This window comes from Epinephelus fuscoguttatus, linkage group LG20 (genome assembly GCF_011397635.1).
Source record: "Epinephelus fuscoguttatus linkage group LG20, E.fuscoguttatus.final_Chr_v1".
Lineage (NCBI taxonomy): Eukaryota > Metazoa > Chordata > Actinopteri > Perciformes > Serranidae > Epinephelus > Epinephelus fuscoguttatus.
Window position 1 is genome coordinate 3,904,737 of NC_064771.1, and position 25,887 is coordinate 3,930,623.

Here is a 25,887-nt window from a genome sequence, read left to right on the forward strand (position 1 = left end):
TCTATTTCATGTTTCCATCTGCTGGTGGGCCATCACGATAAGAGTATGCATGCATAATATGATGTTAATTCCACTACGAGAGACACTTGATTATCACTAAAATTAGCTGAAGGTATCATTATTGGTTATCGGCCAAATAAGCTTACTCATGCATTCCTAGTTTTTTATAGTATATTCAAAGATTTTATAGCTTACATAGAAAAAAGAATATAGTTTTGTTTTAGATAGCTACTGACCGACTGACTGATTTAAAAAAAAAAAAGAAAAAAAAAAAGAAAACCATGACACAGATATGTTTGCCTTTTTGAGGACATATTTAGCAAACAGCATTGTTTTTAAATGAATAATATATACATATTTTTAATCATTTATGTTTTAATACGGGTATATTTCCGAGGTGGCAATCTGAATCACTTGCAAGGGCCCACTCTCTCTACAGGCCCCTCCATTCAAATGACAGCTGGACTGTGGTGGTATTACTATTGTGACTGGCAACAAGAGCAAAAGGCATCTGCTATCATCGATAGGATGCACAGACTGACTATAATATTGTTTGTGTATGTTTCTGTCCTGTCCTTGTCAGGTTTCACATAGCAATTCATTTTTTTGTGGACCAAAGCATAGCTTTTGTACGCAAAGTTTTATTTGATAGAATTTTTTCCAGCTGGCGCTCAGTAACATAATGTTAGTTCTTCATGGTTCTCTAACGCAATGTGATTGGCTGCTGACTGATTGGTTCAAAGTAGATTATCTGGGGAATTAAGTGTCGATTTGCTGGGAATGGGAATTAATTGATTCAGGAAATCAATTGATTTATGGCACACTTTTTAAATAACATACTTTTGAATATTTGGGCTTGGGGGAAATATCAAGTATTTTCAAGTCAAAAGGCATAAGTCCTAGTCTGGAGTCATTCGTGTTTAAGTCCAAGTCGAGTTGCAAGTCTTTTTTTTATATATTTATTTTTTGTCAAGTAAAGTCATTAAATTTGTGACTCGAGTTTAAGCTGAGTCAAAGTCATGTGACTCCAGTCCACACCTCTGCTGTCATGACTTGTAGTGGTGACATGATACCATATGTTACAATAAAACAATAATAAATTGGTAAATAATGTTTAATGTCACAGTTCAACATTCCTGGTCACCTGCTCTTTTCTACTGTGTCACCCAGCCCTCGGTCACAAATTTTCCATTCAACCTGGTTTTCTGTGCCATCTCCTCAAGGCAACTCATTTCACCTGTTCCTCATTACTCACAGCCAGTATGCACCCCAGCCTCACTGACACTCACTGCTAGGCTCTTCTTCTCCACTCATGTAAGACTCTCCAGCACTTTTTTCCAGGCTCATTCCAGATGCCGACCCTGCCTGCCTCTGACCTGCCTGCCTCGTCTGAGACCCTGAGATCTGCTTCTGCATCCTTGGTACCTGTTCGCCTGTGCCTCTAACATCTCACATTTTTTTAACATTTCATCATCTGATACTGGAGGTTCCATCCCACATCATCACTGATTCCTATGGTGTAATCTTATGAACACCCCAGAACAATCAAACTGTTATGTAACTGACTGTGCTACAATGTACAAGTTCATTGAACACCCAAATGCCAGAAGTCTCATCTGAAACAGGGCATTTACCAGGCTTACACAGTAGCGTATAAGTAGGCTACACAATCCCTGATCCTGACATAGTGTGACTTTGCTCAGTGCTGATCCCAGTCCTCTATTTGCAGAATAAACTAAAACACTAATATCTTCCTTAAAAGTCACATGCTTATTAGGCCTGGGTGTCTGATGCTTCAGCCCTGAATATTTTATGAATAGCCCCAGATAAGAGTAAAAATATATAAAAATAAGAGTAAGTCAATAATAATAATAATAAACAAAAGCCCTAGATCTAATAATGTGTCATTTCATGCATGCAGTAAAGCCCTGATAATAATTGTATTGTTGATCAAAAGAGCAAGTTTTGGGTCAAAGCAGTGCATTTTGCGCAATCATGTGCAATAGAGAGAGAGGGCACTGGTAACCACTTTAATGTTGCAGCTGGTAATGGTGGAGCTCTTCTTTAAATGCTCTATGTACTGCTGGGTGGTTTAGTGTAATCTTAGTTCTAAGTACCTAAAGCAGGCAAATAAATGTTGTGGATTAAAAAGTATGTTTCCCTTTGAGATCTAGTGGAGTAGAAGTATAAAGTAGTATAAAATGGAAATACTCATATACAAGCAATCCAAAGATATCTAAATTTTAATGATAACAGTTGCAAAGTAGCCTATTGTATTTCTACTCAATACTAATTATTGACAACTACTAATATATAATTAATCCATGAAATAATAAAAAAAACTTTTAAGGGTAGATAAAATGCAAGTGTGCATAAAAAAGCATGAAAATAAAGCTACTAGAAACGCCCCTGGGTCACACTGTGTGTTTATTTAGTCACATAGTAAAGATAAGAGTCAACAGTGAGAAGGAACGAGGCACATAATGGATAAAATTGGGCACAACAAATAGGCCAGAAATACCTATTTCACGCATGCACAGCGAATGCAAAACTAGTTATGGCACGGCTGCTGCCGCGCAGGTTTGTTTTGCGACAGTGATGGCAAGTGTCGCAAACGTGTGGGAGGCTTTGGGCGCTGTTCGTTACGTAGAAGGCAGCCGCCTACACTGACCTGGATATCTGCAGCTGAGGAGCATTCTACCGACCTGTTTTGATAGCATGGATTTTAGGACGAGAATGCAGCGTTTTTGTTCTCATCTCCAACGGATAGGCCTTCGTCTTGAAGGCGATTGTACAGCAAGTGTGATGCCCCTCTGGTCTGCTGAATAGTGACGCGAAGAGGGGATGGCTTCGCAACCTGATGGACAGTATCGATGACTTAGCAATCAAAATAAAGGCTGGATAGCCTCTGTGTGCAATTTCGAGGCTTTATTGTCTGCACTCGCTCCACTTGCTTCTGCATTTCCTGAGTGGAACTGGATACTATTCTTGAGTGTGTCGTAACATCACCGTTACCGACAACAGTGTATACTTCTCTGGAGCAAGGAAGTGGAGCTGGTGGGCCAGGCTAGCAGAACTTATTGAAGGAAAGACCGGAGGTTGGGTGACATTGCCGTCACAATAAAGGTGCCAAATAGATATGTTTGGATTTTGATTGCGGGCTTTTGGGATAGGACAGTAACGTAAAACTTGGACAGAACGTCAACGGAATTGTTTTACTAGTCATGGAGATCTCCGCCTTCGCTGTTATTGTGCACACTGCTGCGTAACACGGCTACTTTCGTTTTATTTTGGAAGCTCCGAACGGAAGTCGTTCCTGGTGGTGCGGGAGTTGATGCTTGTAGGAAGTGGGATGTGGTCAGAACGTATTTACGCTTCTGCCTAAGATATGAAAATCTTTGAATTAGCGCTGCTTCGGGAGCCCTGTTTCACCACCGGTCACAGCGGGGGTTACGGTGGCGTTGCTGTCAGTCGTTGTGGTCATTGTCGGTTGTCAGAAACGGCGAACACGACCGAAGCTGCTGTGTTGGTTTCTGCTGGACTGGACCACTTCCATGAGGGCTTCTCAACCTCACGCCCTAAAATTTTGAGTGCGGGGCTGCATTCTGAGCTTACGTAAGAAGAGTATGTGAATTGATACAGTCATATTGTTGACTTTTTTTATTTTATTTTATTTTTTTCTTGGACGAAGACTTTGTGCTTTCACCCCCCCTCCCTTTTATGCATATTTGTTGCAAATGTCAACAACTCAGCGTCAAGTGATGATGGAGTCCTCTCTAGCTCTCGGAAGACTGGAACTGACCTCGAGTTCAGGCGCTGTTGGGGTCAGCCTGACCCCGCGACTCTCTGGCGGGCTCCAGGCTAAAGAGAAGTGCGGTCAGCGGCCACTGGGGCCACAAGGCCAGGCTCACCTGAACGGCTGCGTCCCGTTGTCACATCAGGTGGCAGGTCACAAGTACGGAGTGGATACCGTGGGTAAGTAAACTGGATAAAGATACCTTTTCTTAACTATGATCAGAACTTATGTCAAAAAACATGACGTCCTTTAGGGACTGTTCTTTACTTATCAGAGAAGAGGGGTGGCTGAAGTGTGACTTTGTTTTTGTTTTTTTTTGTATGTTTGTTTTTCCCCAAAGCTAGAATATTTTTGTTTAAGCCCCCTTGAGAGACTAGAAGAAAAAAGCATGACTCTCCCGCCAACATAAATTGGTTTTTACTTAAAGAAAAAAAACCAAAAAAAAAACCTTACCATATGATGTTTAAAAGTTAAGACTTGAAGATAAAATTCTGGAGTTAAAAAACGCTTGATTTTTCACTCTTGTGATGAACGCTGGTTAGTTTGTGCAAATGGCTTAGTTTTGGCCAAATTTCAAATGAGACATAGAATTAAGAAAAAAAGGGCAGCACAGTGGTGCAGTGGTTAGCATTGTCGCCTCATAGTAAGAGGGCTGCCAATTAGAACCTCTGAGCGGAGCTTGCATGTTCCTTCCGTGTCAGCGTGGGTTTTCTACAGGTACTTCGACTTCCTTCCACAGTCCAAAGGTGACTTGAAATTGACGGTGGGTGTGAATGAGAGCACGAATGGTTGTCTGCCTACATGGGTCAGCCCCGTGGTAGTTGGAAATTTAAAAATCCAAGGATAATTTCTGTTTTTTAAGTTTCTGGGTTCAATAAATTGTATTGTTTTGGCAGTTAAAAAAACATGCCTTTGGAATGCATGCTTTCTTTAAAACTTGGCGGTAAACAAATACAAAATATACAATTTAAATTTGTATTTCCCACTTGTAAGCCAAGATTAAAAAAAACATAAGTCCCTCTCCGGTGCTTATAAAATAATTTGACATGCCTTCCCGTTTTTGCACCCCCACCCCCTAGTAAGTAATGGACAGTCCCTTGCTCAATTTTTTAATTAATACCTGACAACTAAATGTTCCTTTGTTACACATGACCAAGAAGTTTATGTGATATGTTTGGATACAGTGGGAAATTTGGCCTACAAATAACCCACCAACAATTTCTCATCATCTTTCATTTTTCTTTAAGCTGTGTGCACCTGCCACTAATGATGTATTACTGATAAAAGTTTATGGGACGTTAAATTAACCTACAAGTGAAAGATGATGTTTGTGAAAATAACAATTCAGACAGTTTCTTAGCTCTTGCCTTAGCAAGTATGTCATCAAGAACAGCACATAAGGAGATTTGACATGGTGATTTTCAGCATGCACCTGTGGATATGAGATAGATTATTTTTCTCTCTTTCACTACTAATCTACACCAGTCACATCTTCATATGTGGGTCCCTCCACTAAATCTGATCAAACAAAGATAATTTGTGGATTTGTAACCATTATGTCCCTGCTCCATGGTCTTCAGTGGCACACACTCATGCACATGCACATGCACACAGGACACCTGACATTATTAAAGCCTCCATTGTTTGTTATCAGGTGAGGCGTTTGGGTTGAATTGATTGTGCATGACACAGTCAGTAGCTGGTGATAGTTACAGTACCTCTCACAGGGATGAGTCATTGCCGGTTAGTCAGTTACCTCGGTGAATTGCATGCTCCTGGAAGACATTTCTTTATATTGTGGGGCAGGCATTCTCAAGAATGCCCGGTGGCCTGCCCTGCAGTCCTCCAGGATGCACCCAGGACAAACCTGTCTACCCGCAAGTTTTTTGTGTGTTGAGTGTTTTACCTGAGCTATTTTGATGCAATGTACACATTGTTTCCCTAGGCGTGTGATCAAACATTTACTTTCTTTCCATGTTGTTCATCTGTAAACAAAAGTTTCCTTTCTCTACCTGTCTGTCATTATTATGATTTATTAGCTCCGGTTTTAGTCTCAGCTAATAATGCTCATTATCTGTCATTACTTCATGAGCTCTTTGTGACATCAGAGACTATAAATAAATTCACCGTATTGCTGCATGACCATGTGCATCCCTAATGTCTGCCACTTCTGAATTAACAGAAAATTCATGTACAACAACACATTTATTAAAGGTCTCGTTTTGTGAAAAGTTAGGATGTACGTCCCCACATGACTGCTGGAGGCTGAACAGCCTTTGGCCGCTGTCAGAGTGAAGCTCAGTTGATAACGATAGTTTGTGAAATGTCCTATTGGAGTGCCTTACCAAAAGAAGTATTTATGTCATTGTGACAGCACCTGTTCTGACATCTTAACACTTAATATTCACTTCAACTTCAATCAGTGTCTTATTTCTGCTTTCTTCTCATAATGATGATGGCACCTGTTATGACAATCTTACATGCAATTAGGGTTGCAGCAATATACTGGTTTCAAGGTATACCGTCATATAAAAGTTGACAGTTATCATACCGTGTACATTTGCTTATATATGATATTGGGGAAAAAAATGCAACTGGATGTTGAATCTCCCCTCAATTTTAGTTTTTAAGGGTAGACTTTTTACACATACTTTCATCAACAAAATGGCTTCAAGTTTCAGTTATTATAATGAAATGTTTGTTCAACCTACAATAACCCTTCAGTTTTCATTCCTTTAAGGACCATTCTGACTGATAATAATATAAACTCTATCAGTCTCATACTGTTGCAACCCTACAGCTAATAGTCAGTAACGTTTAAATATATATAAGGTTTGTGTCACACAGATGCGGCTGTTCCTCAAACAAACTGATGTGGTGATCCTCTCTTTCCTCAATCGAAAACTGCCATTTTGCTGGTGGCCGGCTAGCTAGTAAGCTTAAAAAAAGGGATTTTATTATTATTATTATTTTATATCTTTTTTTTTTTTTTAAAGATTATTTTTATTGGCTTTTTTGCCTTTATTGACAGGACAGAGGGTGAAATGGGGAGACAGAGAGCGAGAGTGGGATCTGACATGCAGCAAAGGGCCACAAGCCGGATTCGAACCCCCTGCTGCTGCGGCGAGGCAGTGCCTCTATGCATGGGGCGCCGGCACTATCCACTACGCTACTGATGCCCTGGGGCTTTTATTTTTCAACGTTAATGATTTTAAGGTAGCGTTTTCAACATTGCGGCTACATAAAATGAGCCAAACAAAGTTGTCGCTCATCTGATGACAGCAATTTGCCTTCTTATGCTGTGACTAGAGTGTGTGAATGAACACAGAAGGGCTTCATGAGTAAAATGTACCAACTGTAAAGGTGCTGACACACCAAACCAACATCAAAGAACTAGGCGACGAAAGCTCAGTGGAGCCTGAGGAAGAAGCACCAGTTGGCCCCGGTTTCACTACAGGCAGATTCACTAGCTACAGGGGCGAGGAAATGAAACCTGAACAGCCAATCAGAGTGAACTCTGATCACGGACAAACTCCGTCACTGATTCAACTTGCTCAATCGGCTGAAAAGCCGCCGACGCTGAAGTGCCGACGGTGCGGGACACACCGCAAAAACTAGGGCGACAGACGCTCACCAACGGCAAACCATCAGCTTGGTGTGTCAGGGCCTTAATGCTTACATTAAAGTTGGTACATTAATGGTACTTTAATACTTACATTAAAGTTGGTACATTTTACTCATGGAGCCCTTCTGTGTGCAGTTTGTATGTTCAAAGACATGAACTGTCTTTGGACTGTTCAGGTTAATTGGTGCAGCTCTGTCAGCCTGTCAGTGCCTATGTATTTCGAAAGAGCAACAGCCAGTGTAGCAACACCAACTCTTACGTCATCACTCATTCTGATTAATGGTCTAACTTCATCACTCATTCACTCACTCACTCATGGACAGACTTTTGCACTTACAGGGCTGGCCTTGCCTCTGTCGTCCAGCCAACATGAGAGTGTTTGAGACAGAGGGGTGACTGCAGGTATATTCCCACAAACAGTGTGAGAAACATAATGCGTTTTCTGAACATTAAAGCATGTAAACATGTTCTAGTAGAAACCCAAAATACAAGTATGAGCCTGAATATCAGCATAATATTGGACCTAGTAAAATTACCATACATTCTCTGTTTCCAGCCTCTCCAGTTTGAAGAGTTGTGGTTTTTACTGTATTTGGATTTTGGACTGAGAGGCATTTGAGGCCATTACCCTGGTCTCTCAGATGGGATATTTTCACTGTATTCTGACATTCAATAAACTAAATGTTTAATCAATACATTGAAATAATGATTGGTTGAGTAAACAACAAAAACAAGAATTATTGTAGCCCTTAAATGTGTAATATTACATTAAGTTATTTGTCATTTGCTTTTTCACCAAACTTTTCCAAAAAGAAAATGACAACTTTGTCTGTGGCTCTCATAATATAGCAGTTTAGTTTTGCTGAACAGAAATCAAGCAATAAAAATAAGTAAGTGCCATGACACCTGTTTGCACTCAGGTGATAGAGAATCACACTTATTAACCCAATCAATAATGTCTTCTGAATAATGCAGTCTGAATGTATGCAGCGTTGGGAGGGTGTGTCTGATTCATTCTTTAGAACCTTTCTGTGATGATTTCTTTGGAATGTCTCATCTCTGTCTGCACTGCCCCTCCAGGCATTTAGAGAATCAGTGATACAGTACATCTGACAGTATTGTGGAATGATCTTATCTTAGTCATTCCTTGGGCTTGGCAGTAAACAATCATTAACACAGGTCACATATGTTCACATTAGCAGGCAGGGAAAAGTAGTATTGAGACTGAGGCAGGAGTTTCCATAAGTCCCCACAACTGTTGTAGAACAAGCAGTGGAATCCTGTTCAGCTTGTTGAGCCTGCTGACTGAAAATGATCCTGCTCACACCTCCTCCCACTGTTTCCCCAGGCCTATAGGTCTGTGGTTAAATGTGTAATAGTGATGTGCAGTTATGTGCTATGAAGGGCTGAAAGTGTGGAGGTTTCCAGTGATCACTGATGTTTACATGTACAAAATAGTCCAGGTTTTGCCCTTATTCCAAAAAAGACTGTCCCTACCAAGCTGTTTGCATGGTAGGGGTGAGAATCGCCAGATACTATGATACTTAGGTCACAATACAATATTATTGTGATGCTGAGTATTGGGATTAAATATATTATGATATATTGTGATTTATTACCTTTTTCCCAACTTGATTTTCTCAGTCTAGTAGCAAAAGTAGTTTTAAAATTAGGTTTGGGCGATAATACGATAATAACGTATCCCACGGTATCTAAAAATAGCAACCGTATCAGTATCATTACTGTTATTAAAAAAAAATCTGCAGTGCATATAGGCCTATAGGAGCCTAATATAATATTAAATATAATTTATTTAATGCCTAAATAATGAGTGTTTGTCCAGCACCTATGTATGTGTGGTTGAGTTTTCAATTTAATACTATTACAATTTAAAACAAGATGGCAAGCCGTGAGTTGGTCCCCCAAAAAAACACAGCTTCACAACTTCTGCAAGCAGCAGCTGCAGGCCCATTGGCCATGAGAGTGGAGGAGGGAGAAGCACAACCCGAACCACCCTAAAGAAGATGACTCTGGGCCGTCTCCTTCAAAGAAAAGCCAATGCGGTGGCAGGTCCGGTCGGCACCATACAGGAGCGAGCAGGAGCAGAGATACGGCCCATTGTCGCGAGCCTGTTTTCAGTATTCTTAAGCCTGTGTAATGTTTGCTATTGTGTTTCTGAACGGTATAGGCGCAAGCCAATATTTTGGCAACTCCCCCTGAGCCCTTTAAAGTGATATTTTATTAGTCACGGTAATTCCGTATACCCCAGGAAAATGTAGGGAAGGTTTAACGGTAACAAAATTTGGATACCGCCCAACTCTAATTTTAACATCAGTTAACTGAAGAAATAATCAACAGATTAGTCGACGGTGAAAATAATCGTTAGTTGCAGCACTACTTGGAGAGAAAAACAGCATTCTAGAGTGTCATATCTGTGGGCTCCAGCAACACTAAACACCTAAGCATGCCTGAGAAAGACTTAATGCACAAACCTGGTATTTTAAGATATCCCATTGAGAGAAACTCTCACTGCAGACTGTTTTCTTTTGTTCTGAAAATGTCAGCGTGCAACCCTGTTCTGTGAACAATAAATGAGATGCAGACTTCCCTCTGGACATTACTGGTGACGCATGCGTCACCAGTAATGTGAGAGTAATGTGGAGAGTCATGAGGAAATACAGCAAGTGCTGGATGGAGCAGTGAGTGACAACAACCCCACCCACATTTAAGAGCAGTGTTTGCAGTGGAAAGGCTAAACAGACCTAGGGTCTAGGTACCATGTCTGAAGGGTTATTTTTGGTACCAAAGGCACCATACCAAAAGTGTTTGGTGGAAACAGGTCTTTCGTGCATGTGTATAGCCCATTGGCTCACTCATTGCCACCGCTCTGCAGTGTGCTCATATGGCCTTTACCGCTGATATCAGGATGGTGTTGTCCTGGAAGTGTAGCTCACCCTATGGTTTTAACACTGTAAACTGTCAGCGCTCATTTTCCCTCCCTGTGCAGTAGGTGTCAAGGGTGGAGCTGACGGGCGAGTCAAGCTGGCTGTAACCTGAGAGCAAGCTGTAGCAACAGTCTGTTTGTCATCATTTAAAGTGGATGAAATGAAAGACTATTTGTACAGCTTTCATTTTCATTTAGCTTTTCCTGTACAAAGAAAAAACCTGCAAAGTCTGCCTGGGTGGCACTAATGTTAGCATAATAAAGGATATTCACTTTTGGTAATGAACGTGCTGCTCGGTTGGGAAGCAGTGGCACTCATGTCAAATACATGGCATTCCTGGAATTTGAGCCCATGTTGTGTTAGACTCACAAGTCAGTCTTTAGACGCTTTGCTTAACTAAAGACTGATGTCTTTCTCCCTGATTTTGTGTTTAGATGGGTGGATACAATTTCAGAGTTGAAAAAAATTTGTTGCAGAACCAATAGTAAATCCGCAGGGCGGTCCTTAGGTGGCTCGCTGAACTCTTGTGCTTGTAAACATAGTCCGACTGCATTAAAAGTTTTAAACAAAGTCGCTGTAAGTCCTTCATTTCCACAATCTTGTGGACTGAGCACACGTTTGATAAAACAGAGTTAAATCTCTCGGCATCCATTTTCAAGCTCTCTGTGTGTTTGTTTCCTTGCGGACAAGAAAAGGGGGAGCGCACATTTCAAGGAGGGCGTGTCCTTTTCAAAAATGCAAGAGGCGTTGCTTTGTTGCCGGCTGTTTTCTCCAGTGTGTTAAACACACTTTAGAAAGGAGTGTCCCCAGACTATCAGAAGGTGGAGATCTCCGATTGTCTGGTGGCGAGACTAATGTTGCATAGAAAGATGTTTAAGCATGTTGCTATTGTTTCCGCACTTAAATTTTTTTATTTTACAGACATTACAAGCAGCGTTGTTGTCATCTTTTGTTGTTAACTGAAGCCATGCTTTAGACTGTTTCTTTCTCTCTGCTGTGACTTCTTTTTGTTGGATGTTTCCTTCAGCGTAGACGTATAAGTTTGGCGTCATTGTTTTGTTATGCACAGCTTTCAGAAAAACATACCAGCATTGATAAAAGGAATTGATAAGCTCTGAGGCATACCAGATAGGCATACCAGATGGATCTCAACTGGAACCAGTTCTTGATCACATCCATCCCTATTTGTATCGATCATAATGTCTCCTGTTCTATCTAGACATGTATGATAAACATATTAACATCCATCCCCTACCTGCTGATTCTGTTTTTTTCTTGTGTACTTATAACATAACCTCACAGACAGCCAATCAGATCACTCAGATCCACTGCCCTCTGAACTACATATACAACCCACTACTAGTATGGATGTGGTGGACTACACTGAACTGATTAGAATTTGGTGCTCATAGATCAAGGTCACTGTGACCAGAACACATTTTTTGGCCATAACCCAAGATTTGATCAGCTAATTATGACAAAATTTCCGCAAATTTGTCACAAACATCCACTTGGACTCAACAATGAAATGATTAGAATGTGGTGGTCAAATGTCAAGGTCACTGTGACCAAAACACATTTTTTTGCAATAAGTCAAGTATTCACATGCTAATTGTGACAAAATTTCAAGTAACACTATAGATAAATTAAAGTGTACATAAATAATAAAAATGCAGATAGATAAATGTGTGAATAAATGAATAAGTAAAAAAAGTTAATATAGAAATACATTAATAAATATTAAATCTGTAAATGTATTAAAAAAGAAATTCACAATAATATTAATTGATTCACTAGTGTTTAGTGTTTCACTTAATTTGTGATTTATTCTTTTTAAGCATTAAATTACTTTTTTATTTATTTAAGCATTTTGTCATAGAATTATTTATTTATGTGATCATTTAATTAAATACCTATTTTACCTTCTAATATTTAAAATTTAACGGAGCTAGAAGGAAGTCTTGTCTACACTGGAGCCATTTCAGCTATGTTTCATAGCCATCTGTCTCGTACCTGACTGAACAGACATTCTGCTATATTAATCAATACAGCTGGTTGTGTAGGTAGAGTAACAGCAGCATTTACTCGTGCTGTATATGTGTGACCTCAACCGTCACTGAGGGTAACTACAGTGATTGTGTGTTGGGCTGTGAGCTCACTCACACTCATCTCTGTTCCTGGACACATCCTGTGTAAACACAGATGGAACACCGACGCTGCTGATGGTGCTCTGCTAACATGCTGCCTTTAGTACACAGCCTGTGTAATATCAGTATGTGATTGAAGTTGTCTGAGTGGATTGGACTGGTGGCGGTTGTTAAGTGCTCATGAGCCGTGCTGACACAGCAGGTTTGATCTGTCACTGGCTGCCTTTAGAAGCAGTGCGACAGCAGCGGTAGAGTGAAGGGATGACTGCCTCCTGCTTAGGCTCAGGATTCAGACTGATGACCTTACAGACACAGGCCAGATGTCCAGCCTCAGGCTTACATCACCACCCCCTCCTCTGTATGCCGGTTATTTTTACATGTGTACAGAGGTTTTGGATATTGTTTAGTATTTGCATGTGTGTGTTTGTTTGCACATCTGTGTGTTCTTAGAAGAATCTGGAGATCAAAGAGCAGACTAATCCTTTTCACTGCAGGTTCACTCAGTCCATCTGTAATCAGCTGTGGTCAGCATGTGATGATGTAACACGGCACTCATCTTTTCCTTACTGCGTCTCTCTTCCCTCTCTGGCAAAAGCCTGGCAATGGCAACCACATTAAGGGGTGATTTCCTACTCAGAATTTAACTTCATCTTAAGTAATTCATCTAAAAGTAATTTAATACTGCACAAAACAATGAAGAACTCTCATATAAAGAACAGTATTCATGTTGTGTGGTCTATACAAACAAATGATGAGGCCAAAAGTAAACAGCATAGCATACGCACCATACGCCCGCCGCGAGCCGTTCAGCACCGCGGACAGTCGGACTAATGGGATGTCGAACCAATGGGCTGTCGAACCAATGACATGGACCCGCATGAATGTAGGAGCAATACCTTTAGAAAATGTTTGCAATGAATTTAGGGGCACCACCCTCCTATGGAGGGAAGCGACTAACCAAATTAATAACTCTGAAAACCAGTTATTAATTTGTCAGTACACTTATCAATAATAAATCAATCTCAATACCTGGGTTTTGAATTCTTTATACAGTGATCTTAGTTCCTGCTCAACAGACACACAGACAATGACTTGGCGATAAATAAAATCAATCAATCAAGGAAATTTCTTCAAAATGGCTCAAACATTCACTTGGCCTCAAGGATGAACTTATTGGATTTTGGTGGTCAAAGGTCAAGTCTGTATAACCTCATCTGTTTCATTCTTGGGAATGTGATAACTTAAGTGGATGTGGGCAATATGGCCCTAAAATAATATCACAATATTTCAGGGTGTCTTTGCAATAATGATATTCTTTACGGTATGACAAATTAGTGAAAATAAATAAATAAATAAATATATATATGTGTACATATAAAGTAATTAAGTTATGACATTTTATAGCCAAAAGGTCAAATCTCAACTTCATTGTGACATCATAACGTTCTGCATAAAACACTTTTCTGGCCATTACTCAATGTCATATCTCAGGAACAGAAGGGGAGACATTTGGTCAGATACTGAATTGGTGACACTAATCTTGGGTGGCCACCTTGAAACTGTGCTGATTGTATAGATCTTCTGTCCTGCTGGAGGGAAGATGTGTTTGAAGTGTCCATGTTTTCACAGACATGGATGTAAACTGTAAGAGAAACTTGACTGGTACGCAGAGGCATACAACCAAGGGATGGTAATTCTAGTTTATTCCTTATGTAATTTCAAGCATGTGAAAACATGATGTATTCGTTAGAGTGTGCATGAAAAAAACAGGAAAAATCCTGTCCCATATCGATTCAATAAGGAACGGTGAATTTTTTTGTTTTGTTTCAGGGTGGCAACCTATTCCTCTCTGTAGGTAGGCGATGGACACTGTACTGTTGGTTACAGAAACAATCCAATTTTGTTCGGGGTGCATGTTCAATACTGTTGTTTAAGCAACAAATTTAGTCTGGTTGTCTGGAGTCTGGTTGTTAGTAACATTACAGATGTGAACAACGGGCACCAGAGCTCTATACAGCAGCGCCCTCAGGAATCGAGTGGATGATAGACCTGTGTTACATTGTTTTTCTATGACTTCACACTGAATGGTGTTAAGGTAAATTAATTTGTGCATTATTTTTGCTGTGTACATGAATACATTTTGATTTATTCTGCCAAAACTGTTGGTTGCATTTTGACATATAGAGCTGATGATGCTGAGTAATCCAGCAAATAAGTTGTCTGGAAAAAAAGCTGAGCCTCGGTCAATCGGGGCATCACCCTTATAACGCCACCTGTCTCACAGTGTTATAATCCTCTGTATAGCATTTTGACATCTGATAATACTTACTCATGTAACTGGCTTTCATGGATTGTGTTTATTTGTTTTACCTGTGCGTGAAAGAACACAGCCCCACCAGCTCAGTCAGCATTAGAACGCCCGGTAACTCCAACAGATAGAAATCCTTTCCTAAGTTTAGAAAGCTGATGAAATTGGGGTGTTGGTAGCGTAGTGGATAGTGCCAGCGCCCCATGTACAGAGGCGATGCCTCGTTACAACGGTCGCGGGTTTGACTCCAGCTCGCAACCATTTGCTGCATGTCTCCCCCCCTCTCTCCCTCACTCCCCCATTTCACTCGCTCCTGTCAATTCTCTCCTGCCAATTAAAGGCAAAAGCCCGAAAAAATAAAAAAAAAAAGAAAGAAAGCACATCCAAAGTTTAATCATGCTGTGTATAAGAATTTTTGGTCAGTCAGGACTGTTTTATGTCATGAAGGTATGAAACAATAGATACCGCCCAAGTCTGTCATATTCCTTTTATTACTTAGTATTTGACTGGTCATCAGTCATTTGAATATGCTGTCATCATCATTGCTGCTTCTGTCAGCTGTCAGTGAGCTGTCATCTGTCCATGGCTCAGTCCATGTGACTTCTCTTTTGCTGCGCAGAGGATTGTGAGTCAGAATAGTCAGACAAGCATGCTGGCCTGCACACTGCACAGTGTGACCAGGTGTAGTAGGACATCCTAGTACATTAGGAATACTGCATTCGACAAACTAAATACTGGGGCATACTAAATAGTATGATAGTATGGGTATTTGAACGCACCGTCAGTCTACAGAATGCTCCCTCTGTCCTCATCTTTGTATTTTATTCCTGCTGTCTAGTTTGAGTATGTGTGATGAATGTCAGAGTTTATGAGTCAGTGTTTAACATTAACCCCAGATTTGAAGTAGGGATGCACCGAATATTCGGTAACCGAATATATTCGGCCGAATATTGCAAAAAAAAACACACATTCGTTATTCGGTGGAATAAGTTAAAAGCAAGGCCGAATAATAGCGGCGTGTATTGATAAAGCAATCAAACAGCGTGCCGTGATGGGCGGAATAAAATGTCGGCAGTGTGGCGATCCGCCTGTCACGGCACTCGCATTTGCGACTAAAAATAGTTTTGAGCGAGCAAAATAGGCTTAAATCATTCAGCACGCTGTGCGAGCAGCCTACAGATTTCAACCAGCAGCAGAAACGAACGGCGAATCCCATCGGTTGTGGGTTGAACGGGGGTCACAGACACAGACAGTAACGCTAATGTATTCCTGTCAAATACGGCAGCCATCGGCTTACCCGGCGACAGAGAAGTCGGTTCCAATAATATCCTCTTCTTGGCGTCATGACTGCCCAGAAGTACCTGAACAGCCGAGCCAGCTGAACACAGACCGTACGTGATGTGTCAGAGGAGAAACGAGCCTTTCACATTTCTCTCTTTTAGTCTTTCAAGTGGCTGGTAACGGCCCACAAACCTCACCGCACTTTAGGGACTGTTCGTTACTTATGAAGGGACTGTCAGGGGAGGAGGGTGGCTGGTTGATTCTTATTTCATTTATAATCATAATAATAATAATAATAATAATAATGATAATAATAATAATAACAATATATAATATATATAATATTTATTTTATTTTGATCCCCCCTATGTTAATCACTTATTGATGCTGTTTTTGAAGTATGAATAAGTCAGTAAGTAATTTATTCCATTGAAATATCATTGATGTATTATAGAAAAGTGATTTATCTTTTCATAAATGACAAAAGGCACATCTGCTTCATTTCTGCTGTGGTATCGTGATACTACTCAGAACCATGATATTTTCATTGGTATCGTACAGTGGGATCCAATTTTGGTACCGTGACAACACTAATCTGGAGGGCGTTCATCTGCAAAAACTAATGAAAAACTAAACAATGATATTCGGTATTCGGTACTTGGTATTCGGCCAAGCGTTTAATAATATTCGGCTTCGGCTTCGGCTTCGGCCACAAATTTTCATTTCGGTGCATCCCTAATTTGAAGGCAATGAACACAGTAAACTGTTTATGGTTAAAAGAACAATCTGTTTTACATTTACAATCATTTACTTCTGAATGAACGTTTGACCAATATTAAATTGAGGTGTCTCATTTTACTGTACTTCAGTCCTGTAACACTGATGTGCTAAAACAAGCATTAAAGGCACATGTCAGCTGTTACTTATTACACTTTGCCATGCTTTACTTTGCTAAACTTAGCCTTGATTTTCAGCACCACCTTTGTCTCTGTTGCAGGTATTTTGCAGCATCCAGATGGAACAGTTCTGAAACAGCTTCAGCCTCCACCTAGAGGTCCACGAGAGATGCAGTTTTACAGCATGGTAATACCTCTCTTCTCTTACACAATCACATTTTACTTTTAGTTTTCATCAGGGTTTCCCTTTGAATGTTGGAAATTCAAATCATCAGTTGGAGACCCCTAGGTCAACTGAGGTTGCTTCAAGTGGAGCAGTCTTTTATTAATTTATGTATTTTTTTGCTAGTCAGTGTGCTGTGCAGTGTTCTTCTGGTGACGTTTTGGTCCCCAGATTTTGCTGCAGAGTGAGCACCCTTGACTTTCAAGCTACTCTATGGTACAGACAATAGCATACATGATGCAGCAGCACAGAGGAGGAGAAACTTTCCACTGGAAGGCTCCAAGATAACATTACATTACATTATCTTCTCTCTACTGCTTGGAAGTGGTGAATTTACAGCTCACAGCAACTTGATACGACACTCAGTACGTTTGCATGACATTAGAAAAAATTGATTTATTGTGTTAGTCGGACTAAAACTGGACTTCGAAAATACATGTGAACATGTTAGTCTGACTGAAATCATACTAAATCGAATTTCTCAAAGTCTGACTGACTGTATACATGCAGGAGTAATTTGACTCCTAATTACATTATCTGGGTTTGTTAGTCAGACCCAAACTGGCATAGGCGCTCTGCGCATGCTCCACAGTTTCCATCCTGGGCTTTGACCCGGAAGTTGAATAGCATAAAATACGTAACAGAAGAAGAGAAGGATCAGGAAAAGTTAAATGTACAGCATATAAGAAATGTACAGAGCTGTGACGTTGTCCACTGTGGTACCAGTTTGCCACGTAGCTAACTTGTTTGTCAGTTGTTTGGCTTGTAACGTATAGTTCAACCAGAAATACTAACAAGCTGAAGGGGGACATATCGCTACCTATTGTAGCGATGTCTGACATGCTTCGGTCAATAAATCAATTCCCATGCTTGTATACTGGGACAAGGACAGTATTGCAATTAAATGGCCTAGTTGAGCTATAACCACTAAACTGTGCATGTATGTGTACTGACAGTCTCTGGCTTTTTGATATCTAGTGTCGGCAAAATATGTTGTTGCACATTTCTTTCATTAGTGCAATTTGCTTGTTTACTGTAGTACATGAATGCTACTGTCCAACTGAAAGTCCCACAGAGCCCAATTTAAACTTTAAAACTTAAAAAAGGAGGAAAAAATATATATATATATATTTGTTGAATATTTGTATTGAATGGTAGCAATCTGATTCAACTGGCATAATTCTGAGTTAGGTACAGCCCTAGTTTTTATATCTTAATGAATATGAAACAGGTGTTGATACATTTATTGGCATTGTTCTAAAGTGTTGAAAATCTGTTTTTAAGAAAAAAAATTCCAAAAATCAGATTATAATAATAAAAAAGTAGAACAAACATTCTGTTGTCTCCCCATGTGCATGAGCTGTCTAAGCTTTCACCATGACAGAATAGCCAGGTGAAAATAAGGCTACATCCACACTTATACATTTTCATTTTAAAATGCATTATTATTGCTACATCTACACCAAGTGTCCAAACTGCTCTGTTCCATTTGGAACCCCTAAAATGGAGACCTTTAAAAAAAAACGTTGGTGATCCCGTTTTAGTTAGAAAACTCCAGGGTTTTAGGGTTTTTTGTGTTTTAGTCTGGTGGACGAATTATGGAGACCTTTGAAAACAGTGACATGGGTCTGATTAGTTGCAGTATCAAGTCAAGACTTTATAGTTAGGTCTTCATACCTTTTGTGGTTTTATCCTTCACGTGTGGATACTCCTTTCCTTTTCCCACGGCTTCCTCCGGCGATGGATAATGTTCCTGGTACTGCTCTAGCTTGATGCTGAATCTATTTGCTACAACTTCCTATCCGATTTTTGCCACCTTAACCACCTTACACTCATGTTACTTTCACTAACAGTTCCACCTCATTGTAGGTCCAAGCAAAGAAATCCCTGGTCCCACTTGTTGCCATCTCTGAGGTGTGTTCTGTAGGTAGTCTCGCTCACCAGACCTTTCTCAAGAAAAGAAAGGTCTGGCTGGGCCAACTCTCACTTTAAGATTGGAGAAAAAAACGCCCCGGCTGCTTGTATTTCTTTCAACCAGTCACAATCGTTCTTGGCGGTGCCACTGCAACGGTGCGCTTGCAAAAATATTGCCGGGGGGAAACAGGTTTTGGTGTAACATGCCCACAAAAATATCACCTACAGGACGCGAACCATGGCAGAAAAATGGCTACATCCCCGCAAGATAAAACACCGCAAAAGTTAGTAAAGGACATGTTGAAAACTGCAACCGGAGGTGGTAGGGCGGGACTTCAGCGGGTGGCTCGTTCTGCCCAATGGGAGGCTGATCTTTGCAGCAAACTTCCACCCAATCAGACTATTCTGTAGGCAACCAACTGCACAGAAGACAGTCAGCTTGTTCAGTACATGTGTGCCCAGTGAGTGTGAATTGTCATGTGATTTGTGTTTTCAGGTGTGTTAGTATGGATGGAGATTATTTCTGAAAAGGTGCTAAAATGCTTGCCTTGTTTTAAGACCCTGACACACCAAGCCAACAGCCGGCTGTCAGTAATGTTGGGCCATGGGTGAGCGTCTGTCGCCCTAGTCTTTGCTGCGTGGCCTCACAGTTTGCCCTTGGTCGCCTTAATCAGCTTTTATTCAACCAAATAAGCATACTGAATTGTTGTCGAAGACGGTGGAGCTCGTTGCTGACTGAAATCACCATGATTGGTAGGTCAGCTCAGCGCAAGAGAAGAGAAATGGAAGTGTGCAAAGTAAAGAAAGAGTTAAGTCAAGAGGGAGTGAGACCATAACAAACTTGTTACATACGGTCAGATTATTTTTCTTTATCCATTGAGCTCTTTAGCAGAAATGTTTCCTTATGGGTTGTGTTATTGTTCACTGGTACATGGTAAATATTCTGTTCTTTCAGCATTGGATTGTATTGGTAATGTGCTAACTAGGGTCAACACGGTCTTCCAGTTTCTGGGGCTGTAGTCTCCTGGTTGTCTAGTCTATTATTTGGTCAATATGCTCTCGTCCGACCAAATTCTCAGTCGAATAATTGCCGTGTTACTTTCATAAGGAGGAAAGTGCTACATCAATAGCTTTCCAGGGTTAATCCATTATTTCTTGCAGCGGGGAGGACAGCCAAAGTTACCTGTGAAAATGTTGACAGAAAGTTGAACTCGCAGTGACGCAGACCTCCTGTCAGTTTCTGTTAGCTGAAACCATTTCCCACAGTGGAAACAAAGCTTGTATTTACTTGTATTTCACAGATAAGAAACAATGAATTGTTAATACAGTCAAGCCCCCACTTAAATAGCATTTTAAGTCGTGTGTGATCTATCCTTCAGGGATTTATACTTCGGGATTCACCCTAGCTTCATATGAACAGAGGAAATCTCCGCTCATCGCTAGGCAAATTTATACAATGTAAAATGCCATAGGCTGGCACTAATAATGTTAGCATGTTGTATTTGCTTGGGAAATGTGTTTAGTACAGGACAGTTGTTTTGTCAGTGAACTTTGTGAGTTGTAATGGAGCCAAACTGTGTACCATTACCTTTGTTGAATGTTGCTGTTGTCCCTGGTTTCGTAAGAAGAGGAAAAGATCGCTAGACACTAGGCTAATTTATACAATGTAAAATGCCACAGACTTGTGCTAATAACGTTAGCATGTTATATATTGGTGGGGGAAATGTGTCCAGATAAGACAAGTGTTTGTCTGTCAATTCTGCGATTTATAGTGAAGCTGATTTGTGTATTTGTGTTTGAAACTGTCTCTATTAAGCCATATTTAATGTGTGTCTTGAATCAACTAAACTTTACAGCACTTAACACAGTCCTCCACCACCGACTAGCGTTTTGGAGGTGTAACTGCAGAGTGACACAGACACACCACCGCAGAAGTAAAAATAACATGCAGATTTTTTTCCCCCATGACTAATTGATCAGTTGAAGATTATGTACGACTTTAGTTAACCAAGATTTTGTTTGGTTGACTACAGCCCTACCAGTTTCCCTTTATGAATAAAGATTGCAGACAACCACAGTCTGTTGGTGTAGAGAGTTATTTCCTCTCACACAGGCACAGAACGTACATGCTGGTTTGCCATTGTGTCTGTAGTCTGTAGTCTTTGCGGTGTGTACGTATGCAACTTTTTGGCCAAGACACGGTGATGTAAGGCAATGCAACAGTTGGCTTTCGTCACCGCTAGTTCTCTAATGTCAGTGTAGTGTGTTTGGGCCTTTAAATGAAAATGTATATGAGTGTGGGAGTGGCCTAAGTATAGTGTGAAAAATAAAGCTTTTCAAATGTAGTCTAATAATTTACTTTTCATTTGCCACCACTGTATTGATTACATAACCAATTGATTTAGTTAACATTTTTTACATTTAATATTAAGGTGTCAGTTGTTGCAGTAATCATCAATCCACAGATTTTTTTTTTCCTGTAAAAGGTCAAGTATAGTGAAGAGTGGCATCTTCAGATGTTTTATTTTGTTCCAAAAAAAATTACAGATGTAAAACAGAGAACTTCTTTATATCTGAGACTAGTTTTTTTTTCAACTAACTAATCATGTACATTCTTAATAATCAGTAATGACATTCCATATGGGTGGATGTCATCGCACAGTGGCACATGTGTGTGTGCTGCTTCACAGCTTCAGTGTTTGCTTTAGAGCTTAGCAGCACTGTCAGTCTCAGCAACTCTCATAAAAACAGCAGTGAGTCATAGTGTCATGTCCGCCCGCCTCTTGACCAAACCAGTCACACCTAACCCCACATCCTGCACACAGCTGGATGTCTTGTAACTAAACAGGACATATTTAACATCACGGGGCTGCTGTAATACTGTTTATTGTGCTGAACTGTTGCCATTTTCATGATAATGAATTCAGTTTTTTCACTTTCCATCAGTATTTTTTTTAGTATCCAGGCAGAAAAGCCTCAGAAATACATCTTTTGAAGTTTGGTTCAGACAAAATAAGCACTTTGGACTTTGTCACCTTGGACTCTGGGAACATGTGATGGATATTTCAGTATCTTCTGATATTTGATTGATTAACCAATTAATAGAATAATCCAAAAAGCAACAAACAGATTAAAGCCCTACACTAAATTTACAGTGTCTGCCTATATGTGCTGTAGTATGATGAAGTTAAGTGTGTGTGTGTGTGTGTGTGTGTGTGTGATAGGTGTATGCAGAGGACTGCTGTGATCCATGCCTTCTAGAGCTCCAGAACCATCTGCCCAAGTACTACGGTACCTGGTCCTCTCCTGACAGCCCCAATGGTGAGAGACTGAACTCTGTGTGTATATCCATCCCTCTCTTACTTATGTCCAAAATACATGCAGGTTAGGTGAGTTGGCCCTTCCTATGATATACTGGTAAATATAGCCCAACTGATGCTGGGTTTCTGAATCCAATACTGATAGTGAAAGTTGGAAATTCAAATCATCAGTTGGAGACTCCTAGGTCAACCGAGGTTGTTTCAATGTTTTTTTCTTTTTCTTTCTTTCTTTCTTTTTTTTTTTTTTTCTCAAGTCAGTGTCCTGTGCAGTGTTTTTTGAGTTATTTTTGAGTTTAACAAAATCCTAATTTTGGCCAACATTATTTGGCACAACACAAACAAACAATCTTTATTTTTGAATAATGATCAAGAGACTTACTGAGCAGGACATTTTCCAGCTGAAAACTAAACTCGTTACTCGCTACCTTGATGACTGTGCCACCAAATTCAGTGGAAATACTAAAATGACCTTTACCTCAGTTTGGCTTTTCTGTCCTGCAATTTGTTGTTACATAGACATTTTTTGGCAGAAAGTGGGAAACTAATATATTGGTGTAGCTCTGGTGCTCATTTCTCTGACCCTGTGTATGTTGGGTTAGGTACAGGCCCTGTAGCACTCAATGTGACAAGTGGGTCAAACCCCGATTGGTTTCATTTTCAAGGGATCTGAAAATGACTATTTGTATATCAATTAATAATTGCTTGTCCCCTTGAATTTGTGAAGAACTTTGTTTTTCTTGCATGTTGCCACGTTTAACTGAGAATCCAAAAAAGGCGAAATTGAAGTAAACAGGGACCGCATTTAACAACAGCAAAACTAGGTGTGGGTGAATATCGAATATCGAATATACTGAATGTGTTATGGCTTGTTTGTTGTGAGCTGTATGAACATTGCGAACACTGAGAAGATAAAGTTAAACAGAAGAGTTTGTTTCCACAGCTCGCTGTGAATAAATCCTCATGTTTAAAGGAGCAGTGGCAACAGTTTAATTTTCTGCTAACTCCTAACATCTGACCGTTGTCCAGGGCCCTATTTCAGAAAGCGGGATTGGTGAAAACTTTGAGTATGTTACTATATTACTGTGGCAACGTACAATTTTGCTAAAACATTATGATTTAAAACACATCAGTATAAATAGTCTCATGGAGTCTCGTGTTGTTAGTAAATATGCATGTGTTTGGGAAGTACTGAGCATCCGACTGGATCAATGAGACTGGGATTATACTACACAAGTTTTGTCAGAGTTTGAAAACAGATGTTTTGATATAGTTTTGTTTAGGGCTGGGCAATATGTCTTTGTTGTATGAGAGTTTGCAACTAGATGTTTAGATATAGTTTTGCTGTTGCAAAATGTGAACCCCTGCAACTTCATTTCATGAAGATTTTGGGATTCTCAGTTTACCGAATTCAAGGTAACACAGGGCAAGTATTGATATACAAATGGTCATTTTGTTGGTGAAGTATTCTCTTATGGAAAGAAGGTATCGGTGTAATTTCAGCCATAAAATCCAAATTATCATAAGCTATTGTTATTTCTTCTACAACCTAAATTCTTCTTATTCGTCTAAAGAGTATGTGATGCTCCTGTGATTGAGAAAGGATTTTACTGCAAGTTAAACTGTTGGGTAAAGTCCTCCCTCATCACTCTGTAAACATTTCTCTCAGATGTGTGGTGTAAAAAAACAAGGTCATATGAGAAACATGTTATCAGCAATATTGATTGTTCAGTATGATTTTTTTAATAAAAAAGCCTATATTAGTTTCATATAAACAAGCCAATAACAACTGTATACCACACCTCAACACTGTTGTGTCCGTGCCGCTGCCTCAGACCTGTACCTGAAGCTGGAGGATGTGACTCGACGCTTTGTCAAGCCATGCATCATGGATGTGAAGCTGGGCCAGCGGAGCTACGATCCATTCGCCTCACAGGAGAAACGGGAACAGCAGATCAGAAAATACCCACTGATGGAGGAGATAGGCTTCCTGGTCCTTGGCATGAGGGTGAGTTTGACCTGTTGTGCTGGTGAGGAGGATCTTTTCTCTGTCAGTGTAATGATTTAAAAACTCTGAGAGGTGTTAATGTAATAATCTTTTATTTTAGTGTGAAACTGGTGTACTTTAATCTGAGAAACAACCTCTAGACCTGATCAGAACAATGACTAGGAAATGTACATATAAACAAACTGTTCAATGTGATTGAAGTTTCATTAATGTCAAACAGTCATTCCACTCCTCTTGTACCTGCTCATTAATTTAAGTCTGTGGCTATTAGTCTTGACCCCTGCTTGATGTGACACAAAGAAAAACATTGGCCACTGCCAATGGTTAATGTCATATTATTTGCCAACAGGCTGATGGCAGTCAATAAGGTGAATATCTGCCGATACCGATGTTCAGCCGATAAAGCGGTGCATCCCTTATTAGTCAGAAATTCCAAATTTCCTTGAGGTCAAATACTTTTAGTTGTTTTTGCTTTGCCTATTTTGATTAAAATAGCCAAAGCTACCTTAGTAAATGTCAACATTTGTTGCACAGATGTTTGTTTTACCAAACTTTATTAGTTAACTAACAAAACAAGCAACATAGATCTTTGTAAACTAACATGAATCTTCAAGAAAGGTTTTAAATAAAAGCATATTTATAGCCATAATATTTTCAGAAACCTTTTATGAATGAAAATACAACTTTAGCTCTAGTACTTTACCTGGCGTACCATGAGAACAGAAGTAACCGGTTGAACATCCTGAAATGGGTCAATGTTTAACTCGTGTGAAATGTGAAATATGTTTATGTTGTCGACTGAGCTGAACAGCAAATAATTCACCCTTTCATGTGTTTGAGTAAATACACAGGCAGACAGACAGACGTTGACATCCATGTAAATCAGGTGGGCAATTAATTTTCCCAAGGGGCCACATGAGAAACTGTGACTATTGTGGAGGACCGAACCAATAGGCTGAACTTAATTCTGCTCAATATTAATTGTATCGCTTTATAAAAAGCAATGCAGTGCTCCTAACATCGTGTCGATGATTGTTGTCCCTTTATTGACTGCATTGCTGCCAGCTCCTCCACTACCTCAAAGTCCTTCATTATCCCACGTACAAAGAGGAGTAACTGGGCTGTGTCGTGGACATCGCAGCTCTCATCCAAAGCCAGGGAGGCTCCTCAACAGTGAAGTTCTTGTATTTCTCCGCGTTGAGTCACGTAGCAGTGATTCAACACAGCGACCTGTACTCCACAAACTAAGCACACAGCGTTACCTTTGACTTCAGAAAGCAAATACTTAGATGTCCATGTCTTGGTAAAAACTCTACATTCTGTATCAACCTGTCTTTTTTTACTGTAAGCTGACATTTTCGAGGGCTAACAGCTAACTCAGCGTCTCTTGTCGAACACATGAACGTGCGTAAGCACACACGCATGCA

General features: G+C 40.1%; 1 protein-coding gene across 1 annotated transcript in view; it reads left to right on the forward strand.

The window, feature by feature from the left end:
- Positions 1 to 2,498: 2,498 nt before the first annotated feature.
- ipmkb (inositol polyphosphate multikinase b) overlaps positions 2,499 to 25,887 on the forward strand; it is a 39,297-nt gene continuing 15,908 nt past the window's right edge. The window contains exons 1-4 of the mRNA XM_049563895.1: positions 2,499 to 3,975; positions 17,100 to 17,185; positions 22,360 to 22,456; positions 24,288 to 24,460. Coding sequence (XP_049419852.1) covers positions 3,738 to 3,975; positions 17,100 to 17,185; positions 22,360 to 22,456; positions 24,288 to 24,460 — 594 coding nt within the window. The 5' untranslated portion in view covers positions 2,499 to 3,737. The remainder of the gene's footprint in view (positions 3,976 to 17,099; positions 17,186 to 22,359; positions 22,457 to 24,287; positions 24,461 to 25,887) is intronic.